The sequence below is a fragment of the Staurois parvus genome, unplaced genomic scaffold, assembly GCF_062004578.1.
Source record: "Staurois parvus isolate SC_StPar_1 unplaced genomic scaffold, SC_StPar_1.0 ptg001411l, whole genome shotgun sequence".
NCBI classification, from domain to species: Eukaryota; Metazoa; Chordata; class Amphibia; order Anura; family Ranidae; genus Staurois; species Staurois parvus.
In genome coordinates this window covers 546,489-570,229 of record NW_028319207.1, presented here as the reverse complement: position 1 = coordinate 570,229, position 23,741 = coordinate 546,489, and the positions used below count along the sequence as shown (strand labels likewise).

The following is a 23,741-nucleotide window of genomic DNA, read 5'->3' as shown; positions in this document are numbered from 1 at the left end:
GTTATAATCCTACTAACAGTTGAGTGTGGAATATTTAGTAGCCAGGAAATGTCACGGATGGACTTATTGCACAGGTGACAACCTATCACGGGACCACGTTTGGAGTCACTGAGCTCCTGAGAGCGACCCATTCTTCACAAATGTTTATAGAAGCAGTTTGCATGTACTGAAATGTATTGTAATTGTACTGTCTCCCTTTATAAAACCGCTATGAAAACTGTTGGCGCTATATAAATCCTGTATAATAATTTACAGTATACTGGGCATTGTATCATGTCTGTCACACAAATCAACCAATTGTTTCAAAACCAATGTGCTGTAATGGTTACCTCTATATGAGTGGCCAGGGAATATAGCTTAGTGTAGCATATCTTATAGCAGTCCCAGTTTCTATAAGCCAAGCAAGCCTAGCCTATGGGTAGGTGGCTTCCCCCAGGAATTACATGTTCAGTAGCCAGGAAGTACTGGAGACTGAAGAAAGAAAGAATAAAGAGGTCCTGTTGTTCCGGTAATGAAGTTGTCTGCAGGGGATGACTGCCACTGTTGTCTCACGGAACTCTTAAGGTGTCAGCATACCAAGACATTTTGGACAATTTCACGCTCAACTTTGTGGGAAGAGTTTGGGGATGGCCCCTTCCTGTTCCAACATGACTGCACACCAGTGCACAAAGCATGGTCCATAAAGTAGAAAAAAAATGAATAGCGCCACAGAAAAAAATCAATATAAATAAAGCAAAGAAAACATGAACTATTAAAGCTGCAAACCTAACCTGAAGAGGTGCACATAATATTTAAAACACAGGTTGCGCTAATATTGTCAAAAAAATATATATGAATCAAATTTTCATATTACTGTATGACACAATATTATATTGGTTTGGACTTTTCACATTTAATATTTTTTGGACACTAAATATATGATTTATTTGATTCATATATATTTTTTTGACAATATTAGCGCAACCTGTGTTTTAAATATTATAAGGTCCATAAAGACATGGATGAGTGAGTTTGGGATGGAGGAACTTAACTGGCCTGCACAGTGTCCTGACCTCAACCCCATAGAACACCTTTGGGATGAGTTAGAGTGGAGACTGTGAGCCAGGCCTCCACCCCCGACATCAGTGCCTGACCTCACAAATGTGCTTCTTGAAGAATGGTCAGACATTCCAATAGACACCCTCCTAATCCTTGTGGACAGTCTTCCCAGAAGAGTTGAAGCTGTTAAAGCTGCAAAGGGTGGGCCAACTCAATACTGAACCCTACGGACTATGACTGGGATGCCTCTAAAGTTCATTTGCGTGCAGGGGCGGACGGGCGGACTGAGAATTTGGAAACTCGGGCACTGCCCGAGGGCCCAGGGTCAGTAGGGGGCCCCATGAGATGCCCCTGGTACCTTTTTCATCGGCTTTTTTGAGTTTGGGCAAGGACACAGGGGCCCCATGATCCCCTATTGCCCGAGGGCCCCATGACTTGTCAGTCCGCCCCTGTTTGCGTGTAAAGGCAGGTGTCCCAAAACGTTTGGCAATATAGTGTATGTGGTATTGCCATATTCAGGAGGATTAGTAGAATGTGTTTTGAGGTGTTTTCTAAGTATGCCTATACTGTGTGAGAAATACAATATATTATTAAAACTTGTGTCAAAACAATGAAGTCTTCAAAAGACTCACAATGCTTCTTTGAAACTACTTTGTGGTGTTTGCTTTCCAAAATGTGTTCATTTTTGTGGGTGTTTTCATTGACCTGGTGCTCCAGGGCCTCTAAAAATGTGACAGGTAGTCAGGAAATTAGATGTGTAATTTATGCCCCTAGAACAGCCTTTTTCAACCAGGGTGCCCAGGCACCCTGGGGTGCCTTCAGGCTTCTTTATGTGTGTGTTAGCAAAATGCCTAGAAATTTCCCAAAAATGTATACAAGCCAGCAGGTGGATCAATCCTGCCTTTTAGTACATAAAGCCACAGATTTCATTGTGCATTTCTATGACCGTCTAGCTGCCGGTATCCTAACAACCAATGACATCATCAGTTGATAAGGAGAAAGGTGGGTGCGTGCACATCATTGTTTTTTTCCCTTTCCTGCCTGTCACGTACCTGGTTGGGGAGCCTGAAGTGGAGAGGGGGCATCCTCTTACAACTCCTGCTCGGAGCCCCTGAAAGTGGGAACAGGGGCGCAGAGCTAGGAGTTGCAGGAGTGCCGTGTAGATCTTGCGGCTGTCAGCAGGTAGCTGGGGACCCAGGAGATCCGGACACAAGCCAGGCAATGGTGCAGGAACGTAGGTGCAGCAGCAAGCAGGTGTGGCGGCAGTCAGGGTGTGGGTCTTGGAACCGAGCACCAGTGCGTGGATGCGGTGGCTGACAGATATGGTGGTGATCTGGATGTAGGCCAGATGCAGAGCCGTGGGTGCAGCGGTAGGTGGATATGGTAGCTGACGAGATGCAGGTCAGGTGCAGGTGCAGGCAGAATAATACAGCGGAGTCAGGCAGGCCGGGTCGGTAACAAGCGGGCAGATAAGTACAAGAGGAGCAGGCAAGAGAATGGTCAGGGATAGCCGGGGTCAATGCAGGAGGAGTTCTTTCTTAGTCGGGTAGAATACAGGTATCAGGATCAGGAAATGTATGCAGGAACATATTAGACCAGAAGGCAGTGATTTCACTATGAAGCAGGTTTAAATAGCCCGCCAGATGTGACGGGTGCGCTTACTGCGCATGTGCGAGTTTTCCGCACTACTCACACCGCCGTGACTAGAGGAGATCTGTCGCCATCACACCGCTGCACGGCGACAGGATCCCTGACAGTGCCCCCTCCTTAAGGGCAGCCTCCGGATGCCCAACTGGGCCAACTTCTCTGGATGCCTGCGTTTAAATGCCTCAATTAACTCTTTGACATGGATGTTAGACTCTGGCTCCCAAGAATTATCTTCAGGGCCATACCCTTTCCATTTAATCAGATATTGGAGTTGATTCCTCCTCTTCCTGCAGTTAACAATGGTTTCAACTTCGTATTCTTCTTCGCCATCGACGATTACAGGTTCGGGTGGCCCCACCTCCCGACCTGGGAATGGGTTAGAGGGTGCAGTCCTGAGTAGTGACACATGAAATACAGGATAAATCTTTAGGGAATCTGGTAATATGAGCTCATACGCTACGTCATTGATTCTCCTCTTTACGGGAAAAGGACCCACGTATTTTGGGCCTAACTTCTTTGAAGGACAAGTTAATCTTAGATTGGCTGTTGACAGCCATACTTCTTGTCCCAGTTCCAGGACCAGTTCTCCTCTCCTTTTCCTGTCAAAGAACTTCTTATTATCCAGTTGAGCCTTTGATATTGTTTCCTGCAGTATTTTGTTATTTTGCTGTAAGAATTCAGAGATATCCTGGACTGCTGGGATCGCTGATTCAGGTATTGAATTAGAAATAGATGCAGGGTAATATCCATAGTTCGAATAGAAGGGAGATTGTCTTGTGGCTGAGTGTTTTGAGTTATTGTAGGCAAATTCCGCCAAGGGTAAGAGTGATACCCAGTCATCTTGAGAGAAGGACGTAAAACATGAAATATATTGCTCCAAGGTTTTGTCAGGAATGGATTTGCCAATGGTGGTGGGACTCACCTGCCTTGTGGGCTGCAGTACCAGCGCTGGCCAGCGGGTGCTCTCAGCAACCAGAAGCTTACTCCTGCAATCAGCCATCACCTGAGGCTGATTGCAGGAGGTGTATTTAAGGAATGGCCAGACCTGCAGTCAGTGCCTTGGTGTTTGTTTCCCATGTGCCCTGTTTCCTGTATCCTGTCTCCTGCCTGCTCAACTCTCCTGCTTGACTCTGACTCTGATAGAACTCCGCCTGCACTGACCCTGGCTATTCCTGACCATTCTTCTGCCTGCTCCCGTTGTACCTTTCTGCCTGATTGTTCCTGACCCGGCCTGCTTGACCACTGCACCTCTCCAGCCCTGGCTGCACCTGTACCTATTAGTGTAAGGTTTGTTTTGTTTTGCACTGTGTTTCTTTATTTTGTGCAGCTCATAATAAATATTATTATTATTTAATCATTTCTGAAGCCTGCTGTTTCCCTGTGTCAGTCCACACATTTCTGGTCATACCTGGATCCCCGACAGGTTTGGTTGGTTCTCTCTGTCTGGCCGTTAGTCTGGGGGTGATAGGCAGAAGAGAGCGAGAGTCCCACTCTTAATTTCTCACAAAGGGCTCTCCAAAATTTTGAGGTGAACTGCTCCCCACGATCTGAAACAATGTTTCCTGAAACACCATGGAGTCTCACCACTTCCTTAATGAAGACTTGGGCTGTTTCCGCTGCAGAGGGTACTCCTTTCAAGGCAATGAAATGGGCCATTTTGGAAAATCGATCCATTATAACACATATGGCTGAATATCCTTCTGATGGAGATAGCTCCACGATGAAATCCATCGATATCATCTTCCAGGGACAGTCAGGTACTGGTAGAGGCCCCAGGCCTTGCTCTTATTTCCTTTATTCCGGATGCATGTGGGATAGGAGCTTACGTAGGTCTTGCAATCCTTCTCCCATTCAGGCCACACCACCATTATTTATTACCTTATCAGTACAAAAATGTTTTTTTTGTAGAAAGATTTGGGTTTTGGACTTATGGAAATAGTCAAAAAGCTGAGAACGTTTTTCAGGGGAATTCAGACCTCTACAGTTGAGAGAGGACACCTTCAGGGCAAGTGGGGTAGCCATGACTTAAGAGGTAATAAACTATGAATACTAGACCAGGGACAACTATAGCCCAACAGAAAACAGAAAAAGACAAGGAGAAAGAAAAAAAAAAAAGGAAAAGGGGAGAGAAGTGAGTAGGTGGGATGATAAAATGTAGATACCGCTAAAGGTTTCCACATCTGGAAGGGTCAAAAGGGTATCTAAGGTCTTGCAAAATATCACATTTTCTATATCAGAAAGTATAAGTTATAGTAACCTAATGTGAACAAGGTGAATAAATCTGAAACACAAACTCCCATTAGCAATAGCAAGGGGAGGAACCATGCCAGTAAAGGTCTGGACTGCAGTACTAAATTCAGTATCAAAATCGGAGCTGAACACCCTAAGATGGGGAACATGGTGAGTACATGAGACCCAGACCTCAACAGGGCTCTGATATAAAATATTGTAGCAAACATGGGAGGAGACAGGAGGGGGAACCCAGGAGCCTAACAAGCCCCAGAGCACATCCCTGCCGAAACACCCCATATGCAATCACATATTGCAGGTAGCTCAAAATCAGCGTAAAATGCAAAATAATAAAATAAAAATAACAATGAGAACACAACGATATGAACGATCTGTAACCTGGCTACAGTTTCTGAGGCCCTTTGTGTGGCATCTTCTCAAGAGCTGATGGTTGTTAGATGGTGTTAACTGATGTTGTGGTAAGCTGTAAATTATTAGTATACAGTATGCTGTGTTTATAAACTTTGACAATTATATTGCTATCTATACTGTCAAAAATGTTATCTTAAACCTTTTGGATGATCCTGCGATGTCCCTGATGAAGCAGATCTGAACTGCAAAACGCGTCAGTTTTTCAGTGGGACACAATATTGGTGCAGCTATGCGATTTTTTAAAAAAAAGTAATTTATATGTTAAAATATTCTTTGCATGGTGGTCATGTATTTTTCCATTATTTTATTGAGATATAATAAATATTTTGTTTTACCAGTTGTATTGTGTTGTAAGTACGGTCCCTTTTTAAAGTTCCCTATTTCTGAAGATTAATTTCGTTCATTTTCTAATTTTCTCCAGTATTTCTTTTTAATAATTTATGTTTAAATTAATGTCAAGACTTGTTTGTTAACTATTGAATCTTGTTCATTAACCATTTCAATACCGGGCAATTTTACCCCCTTCCTGCCCAGGCCATTTTTCACATTTCAGCTCTCTCACACTTTGAATGACAATTGCGCGGTCATACAACATTGTACCCAAACTAAAATTTTATCACTTTCTTCACACAACTAGAGCTTTCTTTTGGTGGTATTTAATCACCGCTGGGGTTTTTATTTTTTTCTAAATTAACAAAAAAATACCAAAAATTTTGAAAAAAAACACGTTTTTCTTTGTTTCTGTTATAAAAGTTTACAAATAAATAATTGTTCTTCATAAATTTACTGCACTGTTCCATAGCAAAGTTCCTTGGAGCTGCTCCACAGAGTGTGAATGCCACTGTTCTGCAGGACACTGACATCTACTGTTCAGTTCCATGGAGCTGCTCCACAGATAATAAATATATATATATATATATATATATATATATTTTTTTTTTTTTAAATCTATATCAGTGAAGGAAATAAGTATTTGATCCCCTGCTGATTTTGAATGTTTGCCCACTCACAAAGAAATGATCAGTCTAAAAATCGAATGGTAGGTGTATTGTAACAGAGACAGAATAGCAACAAAAAATTCAAAAGAAATGCATGTCTAACAAATTATGCACTGATTTCATGTTCATGAGGGAAATAAGTATTTTCTTTTTTTGTTTTATAGTGCAAAAAAATTAAAAAACGCACAGGCGATCAAATACCATCAAAAGAAAGCTCAAATTGTGGGAAAAAAGTGACATAAATTTAATTTGGGAGCAGCATTGCATAACCGCTCAATTGTAATGCAGTGCTGCACTGCAAAAAATGGCCTTGTCAGGAGGGGGGGGGGGGGGGAATCCTCTGGAGAGCAAGTGGTTTGCGCTGTGTTTTATTAATTATTAGCATTTGGTGCATATCACTTTGAGCAGCAGCATTTCTATTATTTTTGGTTATACCGTATATTATTTTGGGTATAGTACCGCGGGTTACTTGCTGTTTAAATATCATACATTAATAATGAATTGAAATAGGAAAATTTGTGAATCCTGGGAATCTTGTGTGAATCCAGGCTTAGGGGTCAATTTATAAATGTTTTTACCCCAGTGCGACTTGTCATGCAACTTGACAGTTCAAAGTCACATGACAAGTCAGACCCCATTTGCGGCAATGTAACTGTTCAAATCCGTGCAACTCCAGTTGCAGCTACTTTGAAAAAGGTTCCTGCACTATTTCTGTGCGATTTTATTATGACTTGCATTGACATCTGTTAAATGAAGTTGCACAGATGTCACAAAGCTGCAAGAAATTGCACTGAATAGTCTGTTTTGGAATTCAAAACCATGACTGTGAACCGGTGTATCCAATATCCAAAGCAGTTGTGGAACTACCGGGCTCACAAAGGCCGCATTCCACCACTGTGGGGGGCCCAAAACATCCAAATGTTACTTGTGTTCGTGAGGGCATGGGCACGGTGGCATCTGTAGAAAAGAGGAGGGTAGGTCAGCACACAGCAGCTGCTGAGGTGAATGCAGAACCGCACTCCAGACACTGTCCTGGGCGGGACACCTCTCCCTCAGCTCATCAAAGTCTGCAGGATTCCCCCTTACAGTGTAAGGGAGAACTCTATGGACCCTGATGTACAGGGGAACTCTGATGTAAAGGGGAACACTGTAGACTTTGATATAAGGGGGGAGGGTTTTGGTGATCAGAGTTCCCCTTTACACCAAAGTCCACAGTATTCCCCCTTACATCAGAGTTACCCTTTACATCAGGGTCTGCAGAGTTCTCCCGTACATTGTAAAAGGGGAATCCTACAGACTCTGATGTAAAGGAGAACTCTGTGAACATTGATGTAAGAGAGAACTTTGTGGATTGTGATGTAAAACGGAACTCTGGAGTCTGATGTAAAGTGGAACTCTGTGGACTGTGATGTAAAGGGGAACACTGAAGACTATGATGCAAAGGGATACGCAGTGGACCATGTGGTAAAGAAGAACACTGCAGACTGTGATGAAAAGGGGAATGCTGTGGACTGTGATGTAAAGGAGAACACTGCAAACTGTGATGTAAGGTTGGGGGGGGTCAGGGGGGCCCTTCATGGTTTCTTGCATCGGGGCCCTGAAGGCTCTAGTTACAGCTCTGATCCAAAGAATTATGCTGCAGACAACCATACTTCAATCTATGATAAACTTTGGTTTTAAAGGATAACTGTAATTTTCTTTAACAAATCATTAATTTAATCAGCTTAGCATGCTTATTAGATTGGCAGTATAAATGTTATACCCTTTTTTCCCATATAAAATAAGATTTTGTTTTGGCCTTCCTAACTTAAAGCGGACCTTTACCCTAAAGCACGGGTGACAAACTGGCGGCCCTCCAGCTGTTGTCAAACTACATGTCCCAGAAGGCACTGCAAGACTGACAGTTACAAGCATGACTCCGAAAGGCAGAGGCATGATGGGACTTGTAGTTTTGCAACAGCTGGAGTTTGACACCCCTGCCCTAAAAGTATGTTGTACCACCCTACTTCCTCCCTCCCTCTCTTACAAATTTAATTTTTTTTTTTAAAGTACTACATTTGTACTTCAAAGCATCACTTCCACGTTTCTCACCTAGGTGAGTTCTCCCCACTCACTGCACATGTGCAGATGCCCCTAGAGAACCCTGCAGCACATCTGTGCATGCACCAGTTTTTACAGCCATCTGCGCACACACAGTGTTCCTTGCACATGTGCAAAAAATGAAAAGCAGGGAAATTCAAACCCTTCCCTGCAAGGATTCAACCTACGTCTGTAGCCCCTGTCCTCGTTATTTTCACCCTCAAGCCTGGGAGAAATAAAGCTCTGGACACCGAAGTGTGCAAGCCAAATCTCTGAAAGTTTAATGCATGACAAGAATGGTTATACAGAACTCAGTAGACGTTGCTTAATCTCAGGATGACCAATGAAACATTCCATTCTTATCAATATAGTTACGTGAAGAATAGAAACTGCAAAAAGTTGAGGAACACCATATAAGGAAGTTCCGTTTACAGAAATGAAACTAATCTAAGAAAACGAGAGAGAAGTTACAAAACTGAAAATAACTGTTCACACGTCTAGAAATGGAGGCATTATACAAAATGGATGTCAGTTATTAAGATTTATTTCCTTATAGTTCCTCTCTTTTGTCACATAGTGATAACACATCAAGTTTCACAATTGTTTTTTCCAATATGAATCCGGGTTCTTTAAACACGTGTTACAAATGCACAGACAAAATTTAGTAACTGAAAGGATCTAGATAACCTCCATTTTGTTGATGCACGCCATTTTAAGTATTAAGTTAGGTTTTTGCAGATATATTAGAAGTTTAATGAAACTGTTTTAGTTGCTCAAGGATGTATAAACAAAAGATAACATGACCCTGAAGTTTTCTTTACCCAGCTAATTCTCTGAAAGCTAGCAAAAACAGTTTATACCAAGAAATGTATATGTCATGTTTCATGTAGTTAGCCCATAATGGAAATTTACAAGTTACAGTTTTGAAACTCGCTCCTCCCCCTCCCTTATTTTTTCTGTATCCTATATAATCTTAGTAATGTCTAATAAACTTTGAACATCTCTGAACATAAGCTGCTGTTATTTCCGTGTTCAAGCGGTGTTCCCAGAATTCTGCTGATAAACCAAGAATCTCTCCACAGACCGGGGTCTCTGAGGGGATAAAGAAAATCAATCCTTTCAGTAACAACATAGAATATAAATGTTAGTAAAAACAAAATCAGCACCTACTTTCTTAAACCATCAAGCTTGTAAAGCATTTACCAGGGCTCTATGATTCTCAATGACTTCATAGCAGTCTGGGATCTCAGCAGACATGTTATGTATCCATGTACAACACACATAGTCAGTAGTAGACTCACACAACTCGGTCAATAATGTTTCCATTTGTTCTATTTTCATTTTATTCATGAGCACCTGTTTCCTCAATACAACATTCAAATTCAACATTCAAAAAAAAACACCTGTAGTTATGTTTCCTATGTTTTTTTTTTTTTCTATTCTTAGTGGTATTTACTTGTATGTACAAAGTTACCATCCTCAGGTACCTTCCCATTGACATTGTTTAGACTTATTACAAAAGTTCTTTCCTTCATTTGATTAGTTGCCTAAATGAAAACACTAGAGATGAGCGAATCGAACCAGGCGAACCGGAATTCGAGTCGAATTTCAGGAAATATTCGATTCGCGTCGAAACCAAAATTTTGCCTACTTCGGGTGCGCGAATCGAAGATTTCCCGATCAGCCGGCAAAAGTGTCCCTGCAGTGAGCTCCGCTATTTCTGACAGTTCTCTGACAGAAGGAACACATGTTTAGCGGTTGAAATATTGTATCTATTAGTTTCCATTTAGGATACAGATGTTTCAACCACTGTACATGTGAAGAAGCTGTGAGAGAACTGTCAGAAATAGAGGAACTCTGCACATACACTTTTTGCCGGCTTGGAATTATTCTTCTTTTCATCCTACTTCTTCTTCTTCTTCATCCTCATCCTCAGAAGAAGAGGATGAGGATGAGGATGAAGAAGAAGAAGAAGTAGGATGAAAAGAAGAATAATTCCAAGCCGGCAAAAAGTGTATGTGCAGAGTTCCTCTATTCTGCAGATACACTTAGAGGAGCTCTGCAGATACACTTAGAGGAGCTCTGCACATACACTTTTTGCCTGTTTGGAATTAATCTTATTTTCATCCTACTTCTTCTTCTTCTTCTTCTTCCTCATCCTCAGAAGAAGAAGAAGAGGATGAAGAAGAAGAAGAAGAAGTAGGATGAAAATAAGAATAATTGCAAGCCGGCAAAAAGTGTATGTGCAGAGTTCCTCTATTCTGCAGATACACTTAGAGGAGCTCTGCAGATACACTTAGAGGAGCTCTGCACATACACTTTTTGCCGGCTTGGAATTAATCTTATTTTCATCCTACTTCTTCTTCTTCTTCTTCATCCTCATCCTCATCCTCAGAAGAAGAAGAAGAGGATGAGGATGAAGAAGAAGAAGAAGTAGGATGAAAATAAGAATAATTCCAAGCCGGCAAAAAGTGTATGTGCAGAGTTCCTCTATTCTGCAGATACACTTAGAGGAGCTCTGCAGATACTCTTAGAGGAGCTCTGCACATACACTTTTTGCCGGCTTGGAATTAATCTTATTTTCATCCTACTTCTTCTTCTTCTTCTTCTTCTTCATCCTCATCCTCATCCTCAGAAGAAGAAGAAGAGGATGAGGATGAAGAAGAAGAAGAAGAAGAAGAAGTAGGATGAAAATAAGAATAATTCCAAGCCGGCAAAAAGTGTATGTGCAGAGCTCCTCTAAGTGTATCTGCAGAGCTCCTCTAAGTGTATCTGCAGAATAGAGGAACTCTGCACATACACTTTTTGCCGGAAACCGCTGTATGGAGTGAATGTCCCAGAACTGTCATAAATAGACTATTTCTGACAGTTCTGGGACATTCACTCCATACAGCTGTTTCAACCGCTGTATGGAGGGAATGTCATGGAACTGTCAGAAATAGACTATTAATGACAGTTCTGGGACTGTCCTTCCATGCAGCGGTTGAAACATTGTATCTATTTGTTTCCATAAATGGATCCATTTATGGAAACAAATAGATACAATGTTTCAACCGCTGTATGGAAGGACAGTCCCAGAACTGTCATTAATAGTCTATTTCTGACAGTTCTATGACATTCCCTCCATACAGCGGTTGAAACAGCTGTATGGAGTGAATGTCCCAGAACTGTCAGAAATAGACTATTTATGACAGTTCTGGGACATTCACTCCATACAGCGGTTGAAACATTGTATCTATTTTTTTCCATAAATGACATTCTGCAGATACACTTAGAGGAGCGCTGCAGATACACTTTTTGCCGGCTTGGAATTATTCTTATTTTCATCCTACTTCTTCTTTTTCTTCTTATGAGGATGAGGATGAAGAAGAAGAAGTAGGATGAAAATAAGATTAATTCCAAGCCGGCAAAAAGTGTATCTGCAGCGCTCCTCTAAGTGTATTTGCAGAATGTCATTTATGGAAAAAAATAGATACAATGTTTCAACCGCTGTATGGAGGGAATGTCATAGAACTGTCAGAAATAGACTATTAATGACAGTTCTGGGACTGTCCTTCCATGCAGCGGTTGAAACATTGTATCTATTTGTTTCCATAAATGGATCCATTTCTCCTTCTCCTTCTTCTCATCCTTCTCCTTCTTCTCATCCTTCTCCTTCTCCTTCTTCTCATCCTTCTCCTTCTTCTCATCCTTCTCCTTCTCCTTCTTCTCATCCTTCTCCTCCTTCTCATCCTTCTCCTTCTCCTCATCCTTCTCCTTCTCCTTCTTCTCATCCTTCTCCTTCTTCTCATCCTTCTCCTTCTTCTCATCCTTCTCCTTCTCCATCTTCTCATCCTTCTCCTTCTTCTCATCCTTCTCCTTCTTCTCATCCTTCTCCTTCTCCTTCTTCTCATCCTTCTCCTTCTTCTCATCCTTCTCCTTCTCCTCATCCTTCTCCTTCTCCTTCTTCTCATCCTTCTCCTTCTTCTCATCCTTCTCCTTCTTCTCATCCTTCTCCTTCTCCTCATCCTTCTCCTTCTTCTCATCCTTCTCCTTCTTCTCATCCTTCTCCTTCTCCTTCTTCTCATCCTTCTCCTTCTTCTCATCCTTCTCCTTCTCCTTCTTCTCATCCTTCTCCTTCTTCTCATCCTTCTCCTTCTCCTTCTTCTCATCCTTCTCCTTCTTCTCATCCTTCTCCTTCTTCTCATCCTTCTCCTTCTCCTTCTTCTCATCCTTCTCCTTCTCCTTCTTCTCATCCTTTTCCTTCTCCTTCTTCTCATCCTTCTCCTTCTCCTTCTTCTCGTCCTTCTCCTTCTTCTCGTCCTTCTCCTTCTCTTTCTTCTCATCCTTCTCCTTCTCCTTCTTCTCATCCTTCTCCTTCTCCTTCTTCTCATCCTTCTCCTTCTTCTCATCCTTCTCCTTCTCCTTCTTCTCATCCTTCTCCTTCTCCTTCTTCTCATCCTTCTCCATCTCCTTCTCCTTCTCCTTCCTCATCTCCAAGGGCATTTAAATTAAAGGTACAGTGTTCTGCACTAATTTAAAGGCTCTCTGAAGCATAGAAACCCTTTTTATAAGTCATCTTCGTAGCGAAGAAATTCGCATCGAATCGAATTTCATACTGGAATTCGCTGAATCAGCCGAATCGAATTTTTCATTTCTTCGCTCATCTCTAGAAAACACCATTCAGATTCCATCATAACTCCCAACACTTCAAATTTAGGCCTTGTAGTAACATTTCTAAGGATAATACTCAGATTACCAATAAACATTGATGTCACATTTTTTGGTGCAGCATACAAAGGAATGTTCGCGGTTTCAGGGTGGAGCATACTGCAAACCCAACAACTCTCGATTCCTGGGAGCTTGGCATACCTATACTTAAATTTCAATAGTGACATATTTTTAGTCAATGATCGTTTCTGCTCTTTTTTATTAGTTCAGTGTCATTCACAGTCTTACTGTTGTGGCCACAGATTGGTGGCCATTCTCCTTGGTGATAGTAGCAGTAGCTAGCCCAGTAAGCCACTGAATAGGTTATCACTGACAGAGAACCCGATCAAAAGAAAATTCTTCCAGGCTATCTCTGGATGAAGCAGCATCCTGAAAATTGGAGGGTGTCTATAGGTCTGTCTCCTTTTTTTGTTCCATCTGTTGTTCTTGGTTCTTTGGTGGTTCTGGAATCCAGACATTGGAATCAGCAGTCAGAACTGCGGTTCTCATCACAGTCGTCACTATGGTAGGTTTCCAACATGGCGGGTCTGTGGTCTTGTGTCTTTGAAGGTCCTTAACCACTACCTGATCTCCTGGCTTGTAGGGGTGGGTTGGATTATCTGTGGAAAAAAAGGAAACAAAAGAAAGACATCACTGTATACACCATTCGACACCCTAATCAATTCCCGGATATATCTAAATCACCCGACATAACTAATAAAATACCTCTTGTCCGGGGTGGGGGTGGGGAATGGCCTGCCGATAAAAATTTAAAAAAGGAAAATTTGGTGACTTTATTAGATGTCATCCTCGTCTCAGCCAGAACAGCTGACAGATACACCTCCCATCCCATAAATGTCCCACCTGCTATCTTCCTTAGTTTCTCCTTTAGGGTCCTATTTGCCCTTTCTACCTGAGCAGAACTCTGTGGATGGTAGGGTATGTGGAACTTCCAGTCATTGCTCATCAGTTTGGTTACCTCGTGTGTATCCTTTGAGGTAAATGTTGGTCCTATGTCCAAGTCTATACTTGCCAGACATCCTCGAGGGATGACTTCCTTTGCAAAAAAAATCTTTTCTTTATTTCATCTCTCACTAACTGCCAACCCCAATGTCCTATGCCATGGAAACGTGCACTATGACGTGGGAGACCTGTTATACCTCCCTTTGACATTAGATCATTTGCATCTAATGTCAACCCTTTCTGTTGTATATCTATTCTGGGAGTGGTGTCCTCATGTATTACCTGAACACAATCATGTTCCTCGGGGGTGGGGATTATGAGTTTCACCTTTTATCCCTAGCAAACAATTTAACATAGCTAAGGGACCTGAATTAGAACCTGCATATTTCACTTCCAAATTAGCAGTTGATGGTAAAATCACTTCATAACCACTTGCCCTCTGTGCTGTCATGTGCTGCGTAGTAAGATTCTTAAGGATATGCAATACATGATGTGCAATATAAAGGATGGTTTTATGTCCTAGAGTCACAGTTATTGAGTCCTCTACCGCCATGGCACAGATGGCCAGGGCTCTCAGACATGCTGGCATGCCCTGTACTGGACTTGGCACTACTTTTGAAACATAGGCTACTGGCCTCATGTGTCCTCCATAATCCTGAGCGATCACAGCCATCATGGTTTTACAATTATCACGAGCATACACATGAAAATCAACATCAAAACCTCAAAACCCAGAGCAAGAGAGGAAACTAGTGAGGTAGGCACTTTGGTAGGCATTGGTGGATACTTGATCCCACTTAATGAGGTCTGAAGCCTCAGTCTTACTGTGCTTCTTGAGTATGTTGTCATAATGGGAGCAGTCAGGTATCCATTGGTGACAATAGTTGACCATACCAAGGAAGGAGAACATTTCCTTTTTAGTTTTCGGGTGGGGCAGACCTGTAATGGCTAGGATCCTGGACTGGCTCACCATTCTGGTGCCTTGTGACAGACTGAAACCCAAGTAATCCACCAAAATTTTACAACATTGTACCTTATGCCTTGCCACTTCGTGTCCTTTTGTAGCCAGAAAATTTAACAGAGATATACTGTCCTGCCTACAAACCTCCCTGTTGGGTGAACAAAGTAATATCATCCACGTACTTGAGCAACGTGGAACCATGGTGGGGTGCCCAACCCTTTGAGGATTCTCGGAGGATCATGGAATATACAGCAGAGAATTCACGTAGCCTTAGGGCAATCTGGCCCAGGTTAACTGTTTGTTGTGTCTCTTCGTCAACTTGGACAGAATAAAAAAAACTTTGCTTAAATCGATCACAGTATAATACTGTGTATCGTGTGGAATGAAAGTAATTATTGAATGCACAACTGGGACAATGGGTGCAATTGGAATAATGAGATTGTTAATGGCCCCGAGATCTTGCTCTAAACAGTAAGTACCATCAATCTCCTTGTGACAAAGGATACTGCTTTTGATATACTGGACCAACTCCAGGTTTGAGTCTGGCCTTGTAAGGTATACAGAGAATGTACCCTTCATCTAGCGTACTGTTGGCACAGCCTTCAGGCTCCACTTTGTCTAAATCTATCATGCTCACAAAACAGTGAGATGACTTCATGTGCACCCCTCCCTTTTCAAATAATCTGATTGTGGCCTTGGATTTTCCCAACAGATCTCTGTCTAGCAAATTCACAGGGCATCCTGATATGATTTTGAAAGAATGTTTCACTATGGAACCTTTCCCGTGAGAGTCTGAAATACTCAAAGGGGGTGTTTCCCAGGTTTTGGCACATGTCCCAGTGATACCGTCTGAAGATTCACATTCTACTCTTGTCCCCTATTTCTGTTGCTACCTCTTTCTCTAGGATTATAACTATGTTGTAACCCCTGGAAATGTGCTTTGTTGGTAAATTTGGAGACCTCAAAACATCCGGTGGCGTCTTTCTCCATTACTTGTTTTTCAAACGTACCTGCATCCATCTCTGTCCAGTTTGAAATAGGCTGTCTTACCAACAGCAAAATTTCAAATCTGTATCGCACCATCAAGGTTTGGATATATATAGTGCCCATTTCTGCAATAACTATATAACTATATCCATCCCAGCTTCTTCCTTCCAAACTTTTGTAAATATTTTCACATACTCTGTCACTGTCTCTTTTGTTCCTTGCTTGCAAATAACAGGAGTTGCTAATGATATCCTACTCTTCCATATTCTCTCCATCTCCGCGGTCACCTACTCTCACACCTTTCTCTAAATATCTTCCTTCAGCCATACATGGGTGGCTGCTTGGGTTCCAGGTTCCAGGATCAACTAGAACATATATTGTAGGCACCTTTGTCCAGTCAAACCCTGAGTCCATGTCATATCCCAAAATTCCATCAATTATTCATTTCATGTTCTGCTGTGAACACTGTCTGTCTTGTATGGCTCTCCTCTCCTCCTCCCTTCTCTACCCCTCACTTCTCTACCCCTCCTTTCTCTCTTTCTGTACTATCAGGACTCTGTTTTTCTGCCTGAACTAAGGGAGATTGTGATGGTCTGTCTGCCCACTGAAGGTCTGAGGAGAAAAAAAAAATCATCCTCTCTTTTAGGCAAAGCTGAATATACTTTTGTATAACTTGTCGGAGCAGACGGTGGGGGGTAAAGAGTAGAGATTTACGTTACTGTGCTCTGGAGTGTAACCAGATGCATATTTGAGCCAGTGAAAACCTGCTGCTTTCAGATATTGTATCTCCTAACAATACCATTATCACATATTCCTTACAAGTTAATCTAGACAATTCAGGATATATTGTCTCTTTTTTTTCCAGCAATATCACTTAACGCTTTACGCAGAAGCTTAAAAATGTTTGTGTAGAGATCTCTCACCCTAGATATACCCTCTTTGATGCAAAAACTGCTGTTAGGCAAAGCAATAAATATTGCAGTGTCAGTATGTCAAGGATCCCAAATGAATATAAACCATAAAATGTTGCGCTACATTCAAACTAATTAAAGTAAATGTGGAATTCAATATCTCAAATAAAATAATAGCAATAATCATAAATATAATAGAAAATGTGCTAGGTGATAACACAAAAATGAGCAAAAACACAAACTTAAATCAATACGCATGTGCATAAAAAATGCACATACATATATTACATCACACGTGCAAATATGTGAAGTGAAATATGTCTAAATAATACACGCAAACTCAAAGTCCAATAATGGAATATTAAAGGTGAAAAAAAGTCCAATAATGGAAAAAGGTGAAAAAAATATTTTGGTAAACTGTGTTTCCAATATGCTGTAAAGTGACCACAGGTGAAAACAAAACGTGCGGGTATCTGGGTGTAGATAGAGCTTGTGAATCCAACCACCTTCTGGACTAGCCTCTCACCTCATCACTTCGACCCTTGCGGGTCAAAGAGCAATATGGATCCCTCTCACAGATCCTCCAGGCACCAAAGCACTCCAAAACCACTTCTCAGGATATAATATTCCCACTCAGCTCTTCTCCAGGTATAGATGAAATGTCACATTCCTCTTACTAAATACCCTGGTCAGTCTATTTTCCACAAAAGGTTCAAGCGCTGCATAAATTGACTGTATATAAGTACTCAGGAACACAGATAAGACCATATGGCCGTATGGTCTTATCTGTGTTCCTGAGTACTTATATACAGTCAATTTATGCAGCGCTTGAACCTTTTGTGGAAAATAGACAGTCCAGGGTATTTAGTAAGAGGAATGTGACATTTCATCTATACCTGGAGAAGAGCTGAGTGGGAATATTATATCCTGAGAAGTGGTTTTGGAGTGCTTTGGTGCCTGGAGGATCTGTGAGAGGGATCCATATTGCTCTTTGACCCGCAAGGGTCGAAGTGATGAGGTGAGAGGCTAGTCCAGAAGGTGGTTGGATTCACAAGCTCTATCTACACCCAGATACCTGCACGTTTTGTTTTCACCTGTGGTCACTTTACAGCATATTGGAAACACAGTTTACCAAAATATTTTTTTCACCTTTTTCCATTATTGGACTTTTTTTCACCTTTAATATTCCATTATTGGACTTTGAGTTTGCGTGTATTATTTAGACATATTTCACTTCACATATTTGCACGTGTGATGTAATATATGTATGTGCATTTTTTATGCACATGCGTATTGATTTAAGTTTGTGTTTTTGCTCATTTTTGTGTTATCACCTAGCACATTTTCTATTATATTTATGATTATTGCTATTATTTTATTTGAGATATTGAATTCCACATTTACTTTAATTAGTTTGAATGTAGCGCAACATTTTATGGTTTATATTCACTTGATCATTGGTATATGATTTAATGTTAGCAGCTGTTTGGGGTTCATTTATTATTTTAATTTGTTTTAATACACATTTGGAGCGCAGGAGGGTCACACCATTATGTCAAGGATCCCGTTGCCATACAGCAGTGCGATGGCTCCCCTCAGGTCACGGTGGTGCGAGTGCGCAGGTGCGGGAGCGTGTGGCCGTGCATGCGCAGTAGCGCTGAAAACTTGCGCATGCGCGGTAGCACACACGTCACGTCTGGCTATTTAAACCTGCTGCATAGTAAAAACACTGCCTTCTGGTCTAATACATTCCTGCATTCGTTCCTGATCCTGATATCTGTACTCTGCATTACCCGACCAAGAAAGAACTCCGCCTGCACTGACACCGGCTATCCCTGACCATTCTCCTGCCTGCTCCTCTTGTACTTATCTGCCCACTTGTTACCGATCCGGCCTGCCTGACCCTGCTGTATGATTCTGCCTGCACCTGCACCTGTCCTGCATCCTGTCAGCGACCATACGTATCTACCGCTGCACCCACGGCTCTGAATCTGGCCTACATCCGGACTACCGCCATACTTGTCAGTCACTGCATCCACACACTGGTGCTCGGTCCCAAGACCCGCACCCTGACTTCCGCCACACCTGCCTGCTGCTGCACCTACGTTCCTGCAAACGCACCTGGCTTGTGTCCGGATCTCCTGGGTTCCTAGCTACCTGCTGACAACTGCAAGATCTACACGGCACTCCTGCCCCTCCTGGCTCTACGCCCCTGTTCCCACTTTCAGGGGCTCCGAGCGGGAGTTGTAAGAGGACGCTCTCTCTCCACTTCAGACTCCCCAACCAGGTACGTGATAGTCACACTGCACCCTGCTTCCGCTAGCGGTCTCCTCTACCTCAGCTGGGTGTACCTGGGGGCCGTGACCTGGTCCCAGCCTGCTCCAAGTCCATCCCCACCATCAGGGGCCCTGGTGAACAAGCAGACTGGGGAACCCCAAGCTGTGGATCTATAAAGATACCCGCCATAGTCGTGACACAGTACTTATTCTCTGAAGCGGAGAGGCTGTAACCCGACAAAACCTTCTCAACATTTCAGGAGTTTAACACTTAAAAGTACGGACCTTGTAATATCCCTATACTGTAACACAAATTACTACTTAACAGTTTCTTAACATACAGCAAATAAGCACTTATACTTCTAAAATGGCAAAAATAAACGAGGACTCCTGTGAATTCACAATTATACCTGCCTAGGCAATTTTTCCCCAGAGGTTCCAAAACCTCTGAATTCCCTTTGAGGACCCACCTCAAAGACTCTCCGTGAGATCCAACAATCTCAAATGGAAACTTTGGCTACTGTCCCTGGGTCTTAAAGGGGGACAATCCAGGTAAAACTAAGACTGGCTCAGCTTACCTGTCCGTCCACGCCTTTAATCCCATTTCCTGACACCAGATTGCAAGGATTCAACCTATGTCTGTAGCCCTTGTCCTCGTTATTTTCACCCTCAGGCCTGGGAGAAATAAAGCTCTGGACACCGAAGTGTGCAAGCTAAATCTCTGAAAGTTTAATGCATGACAAGAACGGTTATACAGAACTCAGTGGGTGTTGCTTAATCTCAGGATGACCAATGAAACATTCCATTCTTATCAATATAGTTATGTGAAGAACAGAAACTGCAAATAGTTTTGGGATACCATATCAGGTAGTTCCGTTTACAGAAATGAAAGTAGTCTAAGAAAACAAGAGAGAAGTTACAAAACCGAAACTAACTGTTCACACATCTAGAAATGGAGGTATTATACAAAATGGATGCCAGTTAATAAGATGTATTTCCTTACATTCCCTGTCTATGCATATGCTTGGAAAATCTCCTGCGCTCCTGCTCTTTTAGGTTTATAGCCACTTAAATCCCTTTTCTTCCCCATTCTATTGCTCGGTTTGAACTTCAGCAAGATGTCTTCACCACGTCTTCATGCCTAAATGCATTGAGTTGCTACCATGTGATTGGCTGATTTGTGTTACCAAGCAATTGAACTGGTGTACCTAATAAAGTGGCCGGTGAGTGGATGTCCTCTTTGTCAGGATGGTTGAATATAGCAAGAGTAGGTACATGAGAACATACCATTCCCAGGCCATAATGGCCAGTAGATAACTATCCATATTACTACATGAAACATTTGTTCATAGGTACAATGGACACCTCAAAAGCCTGTACATCTATAATGAATGAACACATGCTAGCGATAAAATGATCTTGTCTGTCTAACATCATCGCATTTCCTAGATGTAATAAAGTAGTCATGAAGCCAGAAGCAATTTTTTGTTGTGTTTACTTTAAAAGTTTTCTTACAGCATTTTTGACCTCCTTGTTTCTCAGGCTGTAAATATAGGGGTTGAGTGTTGGGTTAACGATACTGTACACTGCACTGATGGCCCGATCGTAGACTGGTGAGTAGATGGAGCCTGGCCGGAAGTACATAAATATAATTGTGCTGTAGAGGAGGATGACCATGGTGAGATGAGATGAACAGGTAGAAAAGGTCCTCCACCTTCCTTGGGATGACTGTAGTGCCAACACTGCTCTAATGATGAGTATGTAGGACCCCAGGATGAAGAGCATCGGCCCAAAGACGAAGATGGAACTTTCAATGAAGTCAGCATTATGCAAAGCTGCTGAAATATCTGTACAGGATAACATCATTGTTACTGGGCCATCACAAAAGAAGTGTTGGATGACCCAACTACAGAACTGCTGAGAAGAAGTGAGTACAATGTAGAAAGTAGAGCGGATAAAAGCTGTGATCCAAGAGAAAGTCACCAGATAGATGCAAGTTCTCATGTTCATAATTATCAGGTACCGCAGAGGGAAACAAATGGCACAATATCGGTCAAAAGCCATGATGGCCAACAGAAAACCATCTGTGCTTCCTGCTGCCAGAAACAGGAAGAACTGGACAAAGCAGTCATTGATGGGCATGTGGGTGTCTCCAGACAACAGGCCATACAAGGTCCTGGGGATGATAATGGAGGTGAAGCATACATCCACAAAGGCAAGGTTCCCCATCAAAATGTACATCGGGGTGTGAAACTGGCGCTGTGACATAATAATAAAAGAGAGGAAGGTGTTTCCAGCAACGCAGAGGATATATGAAACCAAGAAGAAGGAGGCGATTGGAAGAAGAAGTTGAGGCATATCAGAGAACCCCAACAAGACAAAACCAGCAAGAGTCTGATTTTCAGGAGGTTCCATGTGTATATAGACTGGTTATGAATGTGGTTAAATGATGGAGATCACAACAGGGTAAGAAAACATTTGGAAGCATTTATACTGATAAACCATAGGATGCAACACACGATTTACAGAATAACACATAGAACATACGACACATCGTGTAAACAGTCAAGTCACAAATATATCTCTAGATGATCCAGTGAGAAGGGCTATGCTGTTCATGTGGTTCTGTAGATAGCTGTTTCGGTTTTCTGTAAGATTTTCTAAAAATATTGTCTGGGTATGACACTCTGAAACATACAACACACATACAGGTTATAATGCTTGCCTCAGTACAAGGACATCATACTTGTGGGGTCCCTAATGCCATTTTCAAGTCAAACTTAAGACTGAACTTTAGGCAGATAATAAAAGACGCATCTTGAAATAAAACCTTTATATCTGTAAACGTTTATTTATATATTTTTATATTTTCATAGTTACATAGTAACAAGTATAGTTAGTCTGGCTGAAAAAAGACAAAAGTCCATCCAGTTCAACCATAAAAAAAAAGTTATAATCCTACACCCACAGTTGATCCAGAGGAAGGCAAAAAAAACACAGCAAAGCATGATCCACTTTGCTTCTGCAGGGAAAAAAATTGCTTCCTGATCCCCCAAGAGGCAATCGTATATTCCCTGGATCGACTTTACCTATAAATGTTAGTATCCAGTTATATTCTGAGTATCTAGGAAAGAATCCAGGACTTTTTTGAAGCAATCCACTGAGCTGGCCAGAACCAACTCTTGAGGGAGTCTATTCCACATTTTCACAGCTCTCACTGTGAAGAAACCTTTCCGTGTTTGGAGATTAAATCTCTTTTCCTCTAGACGTAAAAAGAGCCCTCTTGTCCTCTGTGAAGATCTCAAGGTGAATAACTCTACACCGAGTTCACTATATGAACCACCGATGTATTTATACCTGGAGATCATATCCCCCTTATGTATTATACATGGTGATCATATCCCCCCTTATGTATTATACATGGTGATCATATCCCCCCTTATGTATTATACATGGAGATCATATCCCCCTTATGTATTATACATGGTGATCATATCCCCCCTTATGTATTATACATGGAGATCATATCCCCCCTTATGTATTATACATGGAGATCATATCCCCCTTATGTATTATACATGGAGATCATATCCCCCCTTATGTATTATACATGGAGATCATATCCCCCCTTATGTATTATACATGGAGATCATATCCCCTTATGTATTATACATGGAGATCATATCCTCCCTTATGTATTACACATGGAGATCATATCCCCCCTTATGTATTATACATAGAGATCATATCCCCCCTTATGTATTATACATGGAGATCATATCCCCCTTATATATTATACATGGAGATCATATCCCCTCTTATGTATTATACATGGAGATCATATCCCCCCCTTATGTATTATAAATGGAGATCATATCCCCCTTATGTATTATACATGGTGATCATATCCCCCCTTATGTATTATACATGGAGATCATATCCCCCCCTTATGTATTATACATGGAGATCATATCCCCCTTATGTATTATACATGGAGATCATATCCCCTCTTATGTATTATACATGGAGATCATATCCCCCCCTTATGTATTATACATGGAGATCATATCCCCCTTATGTATTATACATGGTGATCATATCCCCCCTTATGTATTATACATGGTGATCATATCCCCCCTTATGTATTATACATGGTGATCATATCCCCCCTTATGTATTATACATGGAGATCATATCCCCCTTTATGAATTATACATGGAGATCATATCCCCCCCTTATGTATTATACATGGAGATCATATCCCCCTTATGTATTATACATGGAGATCATATCCCCCTTATGAATTATACATGGAGATCATATCCCCCCTTATGTATTATACATGGAGATCATATCCCCCTTATGAATTATACATGGAGATCATATCCCCCCTTATGAATTATACATGGAGATCATATCCCCCCTTATGAATTATACATGGAGATCATATCCCCCTTATGAATTATACATGGAGATCATATCCCCCTTATGTATTATACATGGAGATCATATCCCCCTTATGAATTATACA

The 23,741-nt window shown here is 41.6% G+C and overlaps 1 protein-coding gene across 1 annotated transcript; it reads right to left on the bottom strand.

Annotated features, from left to right (window-relative positions):
- Window positions 1-20,704: 20,704 nt before the first annotated feature.
- On the bottom strand, window positions 20,705-21,662 carry LOC149436167 (olfactory receptor 1L6-like). Its single transcript, XM_089661935.1, has one exon. It carries the CDS (start codon window positions 21,623-21,625, stop codon window positions 20,705-20,707), a length of 921 nt encoding a protein of 306 aa, XP_089518061.1. The 5' UTR covers window positions 21,626-21,662.
- Between the last annotated feature and the right edge of the window lie 2,079 nt (window positions 21,663-23,741).